This window comes from Stigmatopora nigra, chromosome 2 (genome assembly GCF_051989575.1).
Source record: "Stigmatopora nigra isolate UIUO_SnigA chromosome 2, RoL_Snig_1.1, whole genome shotgun sequence".
NCBI lineage: Eukaryota > Metazoa > Chordata > Actinopteri > Syngnathiformes > Syngnathidae > Stigmatopora > Stigmatopora nigra.
The window spans coordinates 10,345,975-10,361,355 of NC_135509.1; the positions used below are offsets into that span (position 1 = coordinate 10,345,975).

General features: G+C 39.1%; 4 protein-coding genes across 5 annotated transcripts; all 4 read right to left on the reverse strand.

Annotated features, from left to right (window-relative positions):
* Positions 1-2,878: 2,878 nt before the first annotated feature.
* On the reverse strand, positions 2,879-8,274 carry api5 (apoptosis inhibitor 5). Its single transcript, XM_077710906.1, has 15 exons — positions 8,117-8,274; positions 7,951-8,041; positions 7,192-7,353; positions 6,986-7,079; positions 6,803-6,868; positions 6,549-6,700; positions 6,173-6,379; positions 5,737-5,841; positions 5,454-5,543; positions 5,032-5,213; positions 4,854-4,947; positions 4,729-4,785; positions 4,437-4,522; positions 4,204-4,346; positions 2,879-3,530 (listed from the first exon to the last, which is right to left on the reverse strand). The coding sequence occupies exons 2-15, from the start codon at positions 8,020-8,022 to the stop codon at positions 3,451-3,453; spliced, it is 1,590 nt and encodes a 529-aa protein (XP_077567032.1). The 5' UTR covers positions 8,023-8,041; positions 8,117-8,274; the 3' UTR covers positions 2,879-3,450.
* A 655-nt stretch (positions 8,275-8,929) lies between these two features.
* On the reverse strand, positions 8,930-12,687 carry samm50 (SAMM50 sorting and assembly machinery component). 2 transcript variants are annotated; one of them, XM_077744731.1, is made up of 15 exons: positions 12,515-12,687; positions 11,696-11,806; positions 11,516-11,617; positions 11,353-11,440; positions 11,065-11,171; positions 10,858-10,988; positions 10,681-10,768; positions 10,482-10,610; positions 10,286-10,357; positions 10,114-10,200; positions 9,926-9,996; positions 9,728-9,795; positions 9,490-9,636; positions 9,260-9,401; positions 8,930-9,093 (listed from the first exon to the last, which is right to left on the reverse strand). In XM_077744731.1, the coding sequence occupies exons 1-15, from the start codon at positions 12,533-12,535 to the stop codon at positions 9,048-9,050; spliced, it is 1,410 nt and encodes a 469-aa protein (XP_077600857.1). In that variant the 5' UTR covers positions 12,536-12,687; the 3' UTR covers positions 8,930-9,047. The 2 variants fall into 2 exon arrangements, with proteins under 2 accessions (XP_077600857.1, XP_077600847.1); XM_077744721.1 differs by having other exon boundaries at positions 9,490-9,643; positions 9,726-9,795.
* Positions 12,688-13,183: 496 nt separating this feature from the next.
* efcab10 (EF-hand calcium binding domain 10) lies at positions 13,184-14,304 on the reverse strand. The gene is made up of 4 exons (XM_077710432.1): positions 14,060-14,304; positions 13,750-13,914; positions 13,586-13,676; positions 13,184-13,447 (listed from the first exon to the last, which is right to left on the reverse strand). Exons 1-4 carry the CDS (start codon positions 14,160-14,162, stop codon positions 13,396-13,398), a joined length of 411 nt encoding a protein of 136 aa, XP_077566558.1. The 5' UTR covers positions 14,163-14,304; the 3' UTR covers positions 13,184-13,395.
* Positions 14,250-15,095, reverse strand: uqcc6 (ubiquinol-cytochrome c reductase complex assembly factor 6). Its single transcript, XM_077710433.1, has 3 exons — positions 14,875-15,095; positions 14,559-14,693; positions 14,250-14,449 (listed from the first exon to the last, which is right to left on the reverse strand). The coding sequence occupies exons 2-3, from the start codon at positions 14,664-14,666 to the stop codon at positions 14,336-14,338; spliced, it is 222 nt and encodes a 73-aa protein (XP_077566559.1). The 5' UTR covers positions 14,667-14,693; positions 14,875-15,095; the 3' UTR covers positions 14,250-14,335.
* Positions 15,096-15,381: the final 286 nt, after the last annotated feature.

The window sequence follows — 15,381 nt, forward strand, 5'->3', positions numbered from 1 at the left end:
TCCGCACTCCCACTGAAGTTGACATGTTAACACTCACTGGCTGCTATATTTAGCGCAGCCTCACCGCACTGTTACTATTCCCAGCATTGCGCATGAAGGGGCGGACAGATTTTCATGCATATCCGTACATCCCTGAATACATTCATGGTTTAATCCTTCTTGGATATACTAATAATAAAATGACACCAACAAGGATGGAAGAGGTAGGGTATGAAGGAAAAGAAAAAAATGGGGTGAAAGATGCAGATTAAAATGAACTGGTAGAAGAAGAACAAATAAAAGAGCCAGTGAGAATAAAATTAAGAAGAGGGGAAGTGTAGGGAGCAAAGAAAAATCAGTTATCTCAAGAAAAAAGCAGAGTTACTGTCTCTATATGCACATTTAAGAAAATGTAAGTGTCATCGGTATGAAGTTATAGGCTGTATTTGTGGTATTTTCATACTTTTAACCAAGGGACATTCCAACAAGTCTGCTGTGCCATGAGAACCCTCATTCACTACCAACCCTTCCCAGTTGAAATGAATTGGACACCTAAAACTTTCAGTGGCAGTCAACCATCTGAGTTCAAACCAGTCACCGTTTTAAATAGGACTCAGTGGTTCAGGACCAAGGAGAGCTCCTGAGAAACTCTATTGTATGTGCTTGACCTTCAAAAACAATTATGCAAAAATATATTGAATAATTTTAAGTTTAGAGGGAAAAACATTGAAGTAGAAGTGAATTATAAATACCGCGCCCGTTTTCATTGACGCCAGGGGAAAAAAAGGACTTTGCTGACGCAGTTGATTCTTTTTATAGCCTCTTTTGCAGGCCTTTAACGGACGCGTGCCAATGTCGGCTTCTTGTGGAGGAATTTCAATGGCTGAATTTGGAAGCAGTGGAACTGCGCTTCGGATATATTTGTCTCTTCGATCGACGTTTGTTTCTTGTATCGTTGACTCAAGGATTGGGTGACTCTCGCAATAGTAAAATGCAACATGTATAGGTTATTTCTGGAAAGAAACTTTGTTGGCTGTATGTAGTATATATAAATCTTTTTAGGAAACTATTCTTAGCTATCATATTTCTGGGAGGGACAACAATACTTGTTTTTGAACATGCCACATTAACTAGAAAGGAGACGTCATTTTGATTTTAAATGAAAGCAATCAAAACACTACAAGCAGGGGCATCGTTTGGTTGTTTTATTCTTCTTTTGGAGAAGAATTGACTATTTGCTTGAGTTTGGTTTAAGTGGTTGCCATGGTAACACACTGACCCGAGGGGGGCACTGAAAGGGTAAAGGTTACCAGCCTTTTGGGGGTATTTCTTGCTCGCATGATTCTGTAGGAGCAACGAGCCAAAAATTAAATCAAGGTTGGGAGTTTTATATAATTCTATAGGGGTTCCATTTCACGCAATATCTGCCACAACAAGAAACGTCAAATGTATTTCAACGTAAAGAGCGAGGAGTGAGATAAATATGCTTAACCAGCATTGAGGTCCGACCCATTATGACGTGGAAGGTTGGCACAGACCATTCGTGGACGTCAATGGCCCCCAATGAGCTACATCCCTGAACTATGAATTGGGTAGAAAACACACTCAAAGCAAATGAATTAGACAGCTTGTGAAAGCGTGCCACATCCAACATGGTGGAAGTGTTTATGTGCATTTCGATTCCCTCACTTCCTGTACCAGTGCGTGATTAATTTTGGCTCTGCAGTGTGTGTGTGTGTGTGTGTGTGTGTGTGTATGTGTGTGCGCGCTTTGGGAAATACCTGGTCACGATCAATCACCAGAGAAACTGTGATTTTCTTACGGTCGCTTATTGCCTCCTGCTGGCTTAAATGGGGAGGTTCAGGGAGGACCTTGACCGCATCACAGACAAAGGACAGAAAAGGAGAAAAATCAAAGTTAGACTTGTGTACCACGTTCATGGGCTATTTAATTCGTATCAAGACATGAAGGAAGTACTTAGTGCTTGGTTGAAGGTGGCGATTGGGTATTTCTGCCACAAAATGATGTGTAAAACTTTGATAGGGAGAAAGCAAATTGAGCCAAATATCAGTACAGGCTTTAAATGAAGACAATATAACAGCATTTAGTGAATTTAAACCTCTTGCATGGTGAGTTGTCGTATGTGTTGGCTTGGAAAGGCATTAGGAAGGGAATTGTCTGTTGTGTCTTCTAAATTGGAACCCCCCAAAATGTATTTCATGGTATTTATTGTAGGACACAGAAAAATGTGCAGTCAGTCAGTGGCATAATCATACATTAGTTAAGATATGTGACATCTGTAGCCTGCATATCTGCATTGTTCCCTAGCATTCAAGACAAAGAAATAATGAAGCTTAAAACGTTCTACGGTGCTAAAAATAGATCTAGTTGTTGCGCTGGAAGGAGGGAAAACCCTGGTATGGATCGCCCCCTAGAGGGAAGATACTTTTTTTTGCTCCTTAATCTTACACTACATCCCAAAAACGCAAGAATTATCCACACTTCAGTAGAAATATGTTACTGTTCTCTCCAAGGAGGAAATATGTGCCACTATTGGTGTTGGATAATTAAAGACATTAGAGGGGAATTTCCTCCCCATTCAAAGGTGACCAGAAAATGCTAACATAACTCAATTTATATATTTTAAATGGGGTTGATTTTAGAATTACCGTAATCTATTTTGAGTACCGCAATAATCTATAAATTGATATTGGGTATCTTATATTTCAGGGATCAAATTGTTTAGTTGGGGGGGGGGGGGGGGGGGTTGTATTGGGCAAATCTAGTCTATGATTCAAATTGCCCAAAATGAATTGTCTATATTTACAAAATGCATACTGAATATTAAACAATGGCAATTTGTGTGTAATCCACTATTAAAACACAATCACAACAGTGGTTGTCAATACTCCCATACAGATTTATGATAAAAATCAGATAACATCAGCAATCCGTACAAAGTTGTAAATTGTCTGCTAATTTAAACAGAAATTCTACTAACAATTTAAAAAAAATGGTGAAAACCATAAATAAAAACGTAAAAAACAACGCATTCCAACAAGTTGCAAATCAAAAAAGGACCTTTTTTTTCTTAATCATTTTTTTTCTTTTGAAAACACCCAACAAGACCAAAATTAATTGTGTGTCGACAACTCTGCAGTCTTCTTGTTCCACAAGGAAAAAAGTCATTGATAAAAACAACAACAGTGAGGAGCTAGCGCTACGGGCCTTGGCTTCTTGATCGGTTCAAGTTGGTGTGGGTAGAAAAGTCCACTATGACTAGGGGGTGGAAAAATATGGAGACTAAGTTGGTTTTTTTTCCTTCCCAATGTTAGAGGTATAGTACTAGTGGCATGTAGTCCGTTTCGGTTACAGTAAAGATACCAATGTGATGCAGTAAGTACAGAGTGATCCTTGCCAGTACTCAACCTCCATTAGAAGCAGCCCTTCCTATACACACGGAATTCAACCTCAGTAGATCCGCCCCCGGCTTCTGTTGCCTCTGGTGCCGAAGCCCCGTCCCCGTCCGCCCCTGAAGCCGCCACGCTGCTCTGAAAGCCACATTGGTGATGGAGACCTCAACATTAGTAATTTGCGCTGAACAAATTAAATTTCAAATTAGTCTTGAATCAATTGGACCAACCCTGAACATTAAAAGGAAATCAAGTTGTATACAAAGTATTAGCTGTACTTGGGGCAATTTTCTTAAATAATATTTTCCTCAAAAATCAAGGACTCCCACTTTTTTATTTTAAAAAGTTATGGTTTTATACTATTTATATTAAAAATATTTAACTTATAAATGGGGCAGGTTACGATGCTTTTAATTTTTTGTGTGATCTACATGAATCAAAATGTTACCTTTATTACAATTATTTATGATTCTCAATTTATTTTTATTGTTTTATTGATTGTTATGTATGTTATTTTATTTGTAGTTTTTTTAACTAATAGATATTTTAATGAAGAAAAATGAATAAAAGAAATACATTTGGGTTATAGCCTAAAATGTAACATACACAGACATGTCCTAAGTTATAATTTTTTAAAATATTTTTTCTACCGCATTATTCAATATCTTTACATATTTTAATGTATAAATGTAATTATAAAGTAAGAACATTACAATACTAAATTAGTAAAAATAAAATGAAGTTAAAAAATACACTCATGGCCATTACTACGAAGTTGACAAATGCTAAGATTATGTGCTTGCGTTCTCACCGTAGTTCAAGTTCCCGAGGGAGGCGCTGTATTTGCCACTGGGTGGGTTGTAAATTTGCCGCGCATCCCGGCGGGGCTGCGGGACAACCTGCTTTTTCAGGGTGGTGGCCGAGGTCGCGTCATCACTGGATGGACGCTTGAGACTGCGGGGGAACGAGGAGAGGATCGGCCATGTGGCAATACATTCTTATCACAAATCCCACTCTAATAGTGTCACAAAGGGTCAAACTCACGCGACAGCCGCCGCCTCAGCTTTCTGGACAGGCTTCCAGGACAGCGTGATAGTGCTCTTGAATGACGGGGGGTTGTGGAAGAGATCCTGGGATTGGAAAGATATCGGGGTGAAAAGAGATGACAATTTATTCTTCATATTACTATTCGTTGTACAAAAACACCTCAGATTTTTTGCTCTCAGGTATAATGATAAATCTAGAGAAAGCGTAGCCTAATTCATGGTTGGCTATATAATGGTTTCCTCTTTGAAAAAGGAAAAAAAAATATTGCCCCTCCACTCCCATTACCCACCTTGATAAGAACATTGATGTTGTTTGTGATCTTGAGGGCCACCACTTTGATTTTGTTCTGATGACGACAACAAGTGGTGAGCACTTACTCGTGTTTTGATAGTCAGAAAGCTTTCCCATCTGTACCTCATCTGTCTTAAGCGCTTCTCCGGTCTTCCCCTGCAGAGCCACACGCAGTTGTCTGATGTACACCTGAAGGCCCCTGGCAAAATACTGTAACCTGCAAGTGCAATAAAAATGTTTTTTCTTGTATTTTTAAGTTAAGTCTTAGGAGCTGGTGTGCATCAGATAAACTCATAAACACCTGATCTTGAAGTCTTTAAGGCGCTCAGCATCTACTTTGTCGATGAGGAAGTCGGGCAGCTTCTTGCCAAGCTGGTGGAAGCTGAAAAGCAGACACTCCACGTAGCTAAATTGCAGCTTGGGTTCCTCGTTGGCGGACTGCTCGCCATTTTCTGCCTCTTCTGGTGGGAGAGGCATGTATTCCTTTGCAAAAAAAAAAAAAAAAAAAAGTTATTTTAGTTGTTGGGTTAATTTTTAATACATTTCTAAGGGATGTTAAGAACAATGAAAGTCTACATATTTACACACAAAAGCTGACACATAGCTAACGAATTAATTTGAACCTGTGTCTTGACTAATCAGTTTTAACGCATAATGGGCCAACTCAAACTCAGGTTTCAATGTAACTGCCTATATTTCACTGTATTGTAAACTTGAACCCACCAAAAGCTTTGTAAAAAGCATGTTGAGGTTGGTCTCAAGCTTCTCCATGTCGCCGCAGAAAGGACTCATCTCCGCCAACAGCTTTAGGACCTGCCAACAAAGTCACACAGGATCAAGATCCACGTCCTTGCGTACCAACAAGGAGCTTAAGCGTGACAACGAGGACTAATGAGTTGTCACCAATTTGAACGCCACATCGCATCACCTTGTTAATGGTTTATGATGACGTCATGTTCGACATAAATATTAAAATTGGGGGGGATCAAAGTACTGACAAACCAACCTCAAGTTGAATGTCGAGCTCAGCCACAGGTGTCGTCAGCGAGCTGAGGTTGGGAAGGACATGTTCACAAAAGTAGGTCACGAAACGAGTGGAATGGACATTTTTCTATGGGAGAAAGAAACACAGCAATGATTACACATTTTTACCAAGAAAGAGTACATAATAAATGAAGACACATTTTCTTAAAAGTTATGTAGGTGAAATCACAATTTCAGTGTCGCTCAAATTGACCGGCTAAATGTGTCACAAATCCATTAACTTCAAATGAAATAAGCCTGTACAGGCCACCCAGAAGCCAGAATTGCATAATGTTCTCTCACTACTGAATGAAGTAGCTCAGTGAAAAGTTGACTTTGGAAAACCAAATAAACAGCCCCAGAGTCTCAAACTGACGCCCTTTTCAAAACCTGAAAAAAATAACAGTGGATGTACTCACAGAGAAGAGGGGCAGAGCCTGACGCGTACACTGAAGCAAGCGGTCAACCGTGTCGGGGTCGGCTGGGTTGAGCGCCTGTTCAAGGAAGGCTTGCTCCACCACCAGCTCCACCAGCTGCTGGCGCCCGCTTACCGTCTGCAACACTCGCAGACCCGACACCAAGCGCATCAGCAGCACAAACTCCTCACCAGTGACATCCTCCAGCACCTGTTGGGAGGAGTCAACCACAGCTTTAAGTATCATGCTCCTTTTTCCCCACAATACGTTTTGACGTTTTAATTCAAAACGACATAGAAAACAACCTGTTGACTTTTAAATGAAAGGGTGGTTTGTCATGTCACATTGTCAAAATCTCAATTTACAAAAAAAAAACAACCTTCTTTGTCTCAGTAAAGACGTAGTCCTCAACTTCCTTCGTCATGACGTCCTCGGACAGGGTCTTGAGTTTGGTGGATAGAAATTTGATGGCCCTTTCCCTCACAATGTCCTCCCCTTGAAGAACCTGCGAGAAGAGCCCGCCAAGAGTGCCTGCGGGACACACAATATTCGCAATTAATGAGCGAGTATATCCCCAATGGGGTGCAAATGCTGACTTAAAAAACACCCGCATAAAAGCAAGCAGTCACACACCCTTTGCATCAATCTTGAAGATGGAAATGAGCGAAACGTTCACTTGGTTGAATTCAGCAGTATCATCTAAAAGAGGGAGACACGTATTTCAAAAATTTATTTTCATTTTCACTGAGTGTCCAAAAGGCACTGAGAACAAAGTCAGAGGTCAAGATATTACAGCAATGTTAATATAGCCAATACCTGTCTGAAGGAGCTGGGTGAGAATATCTGCCACTTTGAGTATGTTGTCACCAGTTGCAAACCGCGGCAGCTCCTTGATAGCCTGCCGCCGAATCTGAGCCAAGAATAACAGGCATTATAAGGAGGCACAAAATCGCAGCACATACCCAGCAAAACACAAACGTGGAATAACAATAAATCATCATAATCATCATCCTAACACTAACCGAGACATCATCATCTTCGCAGAGATCCAGCTGGGCGTTGATGGCAGCATCCGCCAACTCCGGGAAGCTGCTGAAGAATTTGGGGATAAACTGAGCCGCCAGTCGCTTCTCTTTGGGCCCGCCTTTCACTCCATCCAAGATGACTTGGTAGGCATCTTTGTGCTGCAGAATAAAATATATTTATTTATAAAATATATCAGTGGTGCCTAAACTTTTTCCTAACAAGATATTTATAAAATATATCAGTGCTGCCTAAACTTTTTCCTAACAAGAAAGGAAAGAAAAATAAGGTTAGTAAGGATTTTTTTTTAGGAAAAGGCGGTGCAGAGGGGAACAAAACCGGTAAATGGAAAAGAGTAGAGATAAAACGAAAGCAGAAAATTCCAAAGTACTACCACGTATGGAAGAGATAGCGGATGAAAGAAAAAAGGTGCATCTTAAAATAAGAATTTCAATCATGAGGCTACTTTAGCACCACCGGACGCATCGTTTTTGGAATAAATGGTTTAATTACCCAAATACGTTATTTTAAGTTTCTTTCGAACAATGTAAAAAAAACTCATAGCATATCTGACTGTGATGCTAACAAGCTAAAGCTCACAGTGAGCTAATAACTAGCTGCTAGCTTATGCCCGCAATTACAACACAAACTTATGTAAGATAGCAGCCACTCACACAGGCACTAAAACGAACGATGTTTATTTTACTAAGTACAAATGAAACATTAAGGTGAAGTTAAGATCTTGCCATTTTGCTAACCTTGCTGATGTTGTCCTTAGCATCGGCAAGGACCCCGTAGCTTCGATAGAGATCCTCAATAGTGACCGCCATCAGCGTGCCTGGAGCTCAGCTGAAATGAGAAAAATACGACATCAAATCACACCCTCGCCCTTTTTCACTGTTTAGTGGAGGCGATGTAGCATACCCCGTTGGTGGCCAAATTTAGAAACGGGAAAGAAGAATGTGCAGCCCGTAAACTATTAACTGTGGCCCTGGCGAATTCTACGGAGCGGAGAACGGCTAGGCTTCGTGGCTAAGGAAGTGGTGACCATACGTAGCTCCACGTTTAGCCAATCACAAGACGAGTTCATGCACACGTGACTACAAATGAGCGAAAAGAGCCGCGCAGTTATGGCGCCCCTTGAAAACAAAATACGTTCTCATTGGCTCAATACGGTCATCCATTTGTTTTTTCATCAATATGTTGCCAAACCAGATGTACTGCAGAATGTAGATTCAATACAGATTTTGAGCACCCTTATACAAAACTTTCACCGAATGATAACCACAAGAAAAAACTTTTCTTGCACGTTTTAGCTTAAATTTAACCCATTTCCACCAAATGTCCTTACTGCAACAATCATCAAAACCAACTAAAAAGGCACAATTAGCTCAGGATAGGACTTAATAAATACACTTATTATTATTGCTGGGTTATGCAAGTTGGTTTTATAGTTCATTCACACGTTTTGCTTTCAAACTTCCCCAAAAGTAAACTTTAACAAAAATATACCCTTAGGTTTACTTCACTCCTTATCTACTGTCACCTAGTAGAGTTGTGAAACTTAGTTATACACCTATCATAACAGGAGTCAGGAAAAAAAATCTGAAAAGATTATATGTATGGTATATGTATGTTGGTAAATTTGTAATAATTTGTCTCTACTTTGTGGCACCTTAGTCATTTTCCGAGCATAGTATTCATTAAAAAAATAATTAAAAAACGGGACAAATACTATTTCAGTGCAAACACATTTATTATTGAAGTGATGAATTGCAAACAAACAAGATCCACTACAAGCATCTTCCCTTTCAACAACATAGTTGTGCCACTCCTGTTGAGCAGTCTTGTGGCATCAGAGGAAGCGTATGCCTGCTCCAAACTGAACTCCATCGCATATCCTGAAAGTTTCAAAGTCAAAAATCAAACTTGATACACACTACATATTTTAATATAACTGCCATATTCTGATCTCTGAGAAGTTGCAAAAACTTAAAATCTACATCCTCTGTTTAAAAAACAACAACATACGTTCACATTCTGCATGTGATTCAATAGCAGCTTTACCTGTCTCCACTCTGTACTCCCATGGGAATGCAGTAGTTGAGTTCCAGTCTGGCAATGTTGCCCAAACGCAACACAATTCCAAGTCCATATGACCAGCGGATACACTCTGCAAGTTTCTTCAAGTGTGCTTGAGGGCCCTCCCCTACACATGACAAGAAACAATGACAGCTTCCAAATTAAAACTGTAGCTATTGTAGAACCTTTATTACCCACAGGCAAAGTGAACTCACCATAGTTGAGATTACAAAGGTTCCCTGCGTTGAGGAAAAAATGTGTTCGGAAAAGGTCACCAAAGCCCCCCTTTCCAGGTCGGAAAGGCAGCGGAGTATAAAGGTGAAGACCTCCTGCCCAGTAGGCCTCTCCTCCCAGATAATCACCTGTCATACCAATAACAACAAATAGAATACAAGGTAAAAGACCAAAAATGAATCATTAAAAAGGTGCCAAAGAGGCCAACGAATATTTCACCTTCACTTTGCGGACCCATGCTGTACATGCTGAAACCACGAATACTGGTGGGGCCACCCAAATAGAATCTGGAGGGATGGCACAGAAATCAGGGATTATACATTCAGACACTTAACTCACATTATTGCAAGGAATGTTTTCCAGACCCACCAAAAATAGAAAAAGTGCACAGGATTAAAAAAGGTTAAAAAGCATTACCTATCTGCTATGCTTGTTGGCTTGTCACCAATAGGCAACAGCATACCCCCCCACAGGGAAGCAGACAGAACCTGAAAGAGGTAAAGAAATTGTGTAAAACTATTTTTTTACAACCGCCATTTGAACCATTTTTAATACATAATTCTTCTTGAATTTAAAAAGCACAAACAAAAATTTGTAAATCTCACAGAGTCCCAGAAAAGGCTTTTATTGAGCTGGATTTCAAAGTCCTCCTTCAGAAAACTGGCATCTCCACCAGTGTAACCAGCGAGCTCCTGCACATTGCATCATAGCACACCATTGTCCATATATAAATATTAATTATACGTTAGGATTCATAGTGAAGTAGTCACAGCCCACCTGGTGTATTTTTAACAGGCCACCTTTTCTTGGCAAGATGGAGGAGTTTCTGGTGTCGATGACCATAGCGTGCTGGGGGAGAGATGTTTGACATTTTTCAAAAGCTGATGCTTTTTTTTTTATGACCATACTAAGTTTAAACTAACATATTTATACATTGACATCATGTGGTAACAAGGACTTAAAGCTGGAGTACCGCAAGTGACGACTTAAGGGTATGTCCACTCTCTTGCCGGACAGCGAAGGAGGCAGTCCGAGCCAGACATCCCAAGTCTCTCCAGACCCCTTCCCACTTCAGGGTTTGGTTTGTCTTCCATACCGGAAACTAAACAACGATAGACGGTAAAAAATTCTTATGTATAATAACAATGAAATCAATGTTTGCGGTCGTTTACGTTCAGCTCGGCAGATACGCCTCGATCCGTCTCCCTGAGCGAACTCCATGGAAACTGACCAGTTACTTTGTAGGCATTTAGTGTGATGCTGGACAATGGGGAAAAGTCAGTATTTTTAACTGTAAACAAATAGAAAATCCTGATGATCACTACTAATAAAAGATTTTTGATCCTTACTTGCGTTCAAAGTTTCCCACTTGAGGTTTGAAAAATGAGAGACCGTAGGAAGTCTCTTTGGTGCCGTACGAGAACTGAAAGGTGAGTTTTTCAGCTCGGCCAAAGACGTTGGGCAACTTCATACCTAGTACCTGCGGTGTAATATTATTTAACGCTCATTTAGAATGGATAACCAAAATGAAGTTGTTAATCCATTTGAGCACTCACCATACTTCCTTCATTGTTCCCAACCATAGTGTTGTAACTGCCAGTCATCCGCCTCAGTTCGGTGACCTCGAATGTCACATCGAGGCCATTAGGAAGAGCACCATCACCTTAAATACAATACGGACAACTCTGTCAATGCCATAATGGAATGGACAGGTTCTTTGTCATTGTATTATTGGATGAAATTAAATGAAATCGACCTGAAGATTTTAAAGCATTTATATAGATCCATAATAAGTCCTGAACGGTTTGAGAACGTGCATAATCTTTTTACTGTGGTTGTGTTACCTCGAGAGGTGTCGATAACAACTTCCACTTTGCGGAAGATTCCAAGACGGAGCAGCTTCTGCCTGGCTTGATGGGATCTTTTCATCACCTGAAAAATCATTACAGTACACAAGTAATTTACAGCACAATAATTCCACTTTGATTATTTACATGATTGGCATACATCAATTAAATTCTTTGCACGAAAGACGTCTGAAATCTCATAAGAAAGCAGGTCCTCCTTGGTTCTCCCAAGCCCATCTATGTGCACACGCTGGACTATCACCTTTTGAAAATTGAAGAAACAATTATTAATAATTAATGACTTGACAAAGACACTTTGCAACATATTTCCAGATCTTACATCTTTATTTTCTAGAATTTCCTGTTTGGGCTCCTGCTCGATATCAGGAGGCTCGATGTCATCAGCATGAACACCCAACTCAGGACCCTGCATGGGCAGAGGGTCCAAGCTCTGCAAAACCACAATACAAAAAGACAAATCACCATCATACACACACACACACACAGTTTTCTGTAGTGGATCTACATATGATATTTGGTGAAAATGAGAAGAATAAATCAATTTACTGTTCTCAAAAGAGCAAGTTCTATTCATATTTCAGAACCTCTGCAAATTAATAATGCAATTCCTGAGGAATTGTGTGCACAGCTGACACTGACATTAAAAGCTGTGGAATTACATGTGTTCGTGTGGTACTATTACGTTTCATATAGAGACATAACAAATTGCTGTTTCATGACTAAACGATTACAATATTTGCCCGTTTTGATGGCCAATTGCTAAATACACTGTATGGCTGTCCAGTTAGAGTAATGTATATTTTAAATCCAAAATGTGTTTCTTTCGGGATAAAAAAAAATGTGATGGACAACAATAAAGAATCACAACGTTAGGATGAAACGAGCTGACATCTAAAATTAGAATTAACTAAACAACAGAACCAGCACTACATAATGTCTTATGTGTGAAATGTGGGAAAAAATAAGTAAACATTTGCATATTATGTCTGGGAATTATATCGGACTTTGGACCACTAATAGTCAATGTTCCGTTGAAGGGTGGACGCTGTCACCGCGGGCCTCCCTTTTTTCTCCTTAGCAGCCCGGCACGCCGAGAGGTCAAACGGCAGAAACAACAGCTTTTGTTGCTTAGTCTTACCCTGGCGTGGACGGTGCCCATGCTGGGATGCACACGACGGAGGCTCGGCGAAGAACGGCGGCTGCTGCGAAAGGAAAGGACGTAAAGGCAACCACTCAAAACTAAGCGGAGACAGGAGAAAGGGCTTCACGTAAGGAGGCGGCCATGTCACTTCCGGAACTCGGTTTGGCCGCGCCCACCATGAGTCGGCCATTGCTCTGTGGGCTTCGGGGGAAATAGTATGTATATATATTTATATTTTGTACATACATATATTTAAAAAAAAAAAAGAAAAATTATGAATAACATGCACGTACTTTATACACATATCATACTGTGTACATATATGATACTGGATACATATGTGATAGTGTTAATAAAAAATAAATTTACAAAGTTAATTATCACAATTATATAGACTTAGTAATGTAAACAAACGGAAAATATTAAAATTTGATGAAATTTAAAATGTTATAAAGTATATTTCTAAAAAAAACAAATTAATGGAATAATTACCTAATAATTTAAAAGGTAAGTAAATGCATTGGTGGGGCAAAGAAGATACAAATAGAATATACACGAAATGTATATTAAATACAAAAAATAAGGGCGTTACATAATGTGAATACTTATGACATAAAATACAAACTGCAGAGAGTAGAGTAACATTGGAAGATGAATGAATGAACGACATCATGATTATTTTAATTGCACCAGTGTTTATTCATACAACATTCCTTATGCGGTATATATATTCCCCATAAATCAACTCATGGACAGATTTTCTCTGAAGTAATAATTTCCTCCAAAGCCATAAATACTACATATTATTCTGTACATCATGTATAGTTTTTCTGTTTGCCTGCATAGTAATATCAGCCTTTTTTTGTGGAAGTAAACATTTATGCTTGTGTTTGCTTGTAAGTGGCAGAGCATTTCTCCAGGCTTACCATCCTGTAATGAAAATAGAACCAAAGGTTATTGCCAACATTTTAGGTTTTATGTTTATATTTGAATTATTTACCTATCAAACAACAGTGAAAAGTTTTAAATGTTGAATTTTGCCACTGAAATTCTAATAACTTCTCTTACCCTTCTGTAATGAAAGTATCATAGGATATTTTGTCATCATTTACACCATCAGGACACTCGTTGATGTCCTTCATTCCCAAAGAGATGAGAGCTGTAAACAAAACAAGGCTTCATTTGCATAACAGAATTGAACAAATATTTTTCCTCTTGATGTGCTAACTCACCCTGTTTGTATTGTGCAAATGAGATGTATCTGTCATTGGCTGGGTCTACTATACCAAACGCTGCATCAAGATTGGAATGGCTGAGCAGACTGGGCGCTTTTTGTCCACTATCCCGAGCCTCTTTCAGCTGTTTTAATTTCTCGATGAGAAACTCTTTGGGATCGTCTGAACAAAAGAACAAGAAGGCAAAGATCAAAACATACCAGTATACTAAGACTAACGAATAAAAAAGATATGGGCTAGAATAAATATACTATATATTTATACGTTGACAAAGTTTTCCGTTCCTTGTAATACACAAAAGACTAACCAGGTCTATAGAAGAACAGCATGCTTGTGAGGTTTTTCATGAGGTCAAAGATTTTGTGTTTTTCCAGGTAAGCAGAAGCTTCTTTCTCTCGCTCTGTCGCCATGTCTGCCTTTCCTTTTGTTTATGTCTGTTGCTAGGATACAGCACTGCCACGCCCCCTCCACCCCTCCAAAAGATATCACTTTATTGATCCAATTTTACAAAAAGTTTATTAATCACAAACATTTAAACAAAAAAAAACTTTAAAAATAATTGTTTCATTTTATTCATCCCATATTAATCAAGTTTTGGTTTTGCTTCCGCGTTTTGCTGTGCAGATGCTTCTCTGAGTTTGAAGCCAAGTAATTCTGTCCGAAGCTCACCAGGACTAGGAGGGATCTCTGGTATAGTCTGAGGGAGAAAGAAAAAATGTACTAAATTAAAAATTCAAAATAAAATAAAAACCTTAATAACGTGTACACAGGGAAACTGGGTGTTTTCTTTGATTCAAACATCTCACCAGATCAGGTAAATAGTACTGATGGACCACCTGTGCCCCAACAAACATCGCAAATATGCTAGCTCCGTACATCCTCAAGTATCGAGTCCACGACACTCCGGCAGGCATTTTTCCTGGAACACCATGTACTTTCAACTGCAAAAAAATGCAATTATTCATCTCATAATTATTAACACTATACAATGTATAGTACTGTACAGTGTAGTGTATCATGCACATTGTACATGTTATCAGGCTAAAATTACAATCACTGCTCGTTTGATGACAGAAACTGTAACAAAATAAGCGCTCATTAAATCAAATTTAAAAAGCCCACCTTGTTAAGATGCTATAGTAATAAACATGAAATCATGTTGAAATCCCAAGGACTTGTCATTGGAGCTATCGAGGTTCGAATGCATGAAGTACAACGCGATGTAACTCGTAGATCGTAACACTCTGGTGGAAAGTCATCCACTTTGCTTGAATTTACAAATCTGCAGATGCAACGTTGAAAGTTGTTCATTTGCCAAATTATTAATGAAAGTAATCACATTTGTAGACATTAATTTTTCAGTGTGTTAATATTCGTGTTGGGATTTGATAGATAATTGTGAAGATACTTTTATAAACAAAGTGGTGTATCCAAATATTGCATCTTTGATCACTTTCTTCTTCGGTGGAGTAATATCCCCAATCTATGGCGCCGTTAAGTGGCCTGGCTCTCAAATCTATACTAGTGGTCCCTATAAACTACAACATTTTGAAAACAAAACAAAACATTTAAGAAAAACATCATATTTTTTAATCATTGTGAATATTATTCTGGTCAATTTTGTGCTTT

What these genes read in the sequence shown, in the direction of transcription:
- efcab10 (XM_077710432.1), bottom strand. Translation starts at nt 14,162, where the DNA reads ATGGCGACAGAGCGAGAGAAAGAAGCTTCTGCTTACCTGGAAAAACAC. An exon ending in GCTGTTCTTCTATAGACCTG is followed by an intron (nt 13,915 to 14,059) that starts GTTAGTCTTTTG and finishes TCTTTTGTTCAG; the next exon opens with ACGATCCCAAAGAGTTTCTC. An exon ending in GATACTTTCATTACAGAAGG is followed by an intron (nt 13,448 to 13,585) that starts GTAAGAGAAGTT and finishes TTTTCATTACAG; the next exon opens with GATGGTAAGCCTGGAGAAAT.
- samm50 (XM_077744721.1), bottom strand. Translation starts at nt 12,535, where the DNA reads ATGGGCACCGTCCACGCCAGG. An exon ending in AAAGCCTTTTCTGGGACTCT is followed by an intron (nt 9,997 to 10,113) that starts GTGAGATTTACA and finishes TACCTCTTTCAG; the next exon opens with GTTCTGTCTGCTTCCCTGTG. An exon ending in CCTTTGTAATCTCAACTATG is followed by an intron (nt 9,402 to 9,489) that starts GTGAGTTCACTT and finishes TGTCATGTGTAG; the next exon opens with GGGAGGGCCCTCAAGCACAC.
- uqcc6 (XM_077710433.1), bottom strand. Translation starts at nt 14,666, where the DNA reads ATGCCTGCCGGAGTGTCGTGGACTCGATACTTGAGGATGTACGGAGCT. An exon ending in AGTACTATTTACCTGATCTG is followed by an intron (nt 14,450 to 14,558) that starts GTGAGATGTTTG and finishes TTTCTCCCTCAG; the next exon opens with ACTATACCAGAGATCCCTCC.
- api5 (XM_077710906.1), bottom strand. Translation starts at nt 8,022, where the DNA reads ATGGCGGTCACTATTGAGGATCTCTATCGAAGCTACGGGGTCCTTGCC. An exon ending in CACCCAGCTCCTTCAGACAG is followed by an intron (nt 6,869 to 6,985) that starts GTATTGGCTATA and finishes TCCCTCTTTTAG; the next exon opens with ATGATACTGCTGAATTCAAC. An exon ending in CTTCAAGATTGATGCAAAGG is followed by an intron (nt 6,701 to 6,802) that starts GTGTGTGACTGC and finishes TGTGTCCCGCAG; the next exon opens with GCACTCTTGGCGGGCTCTTC.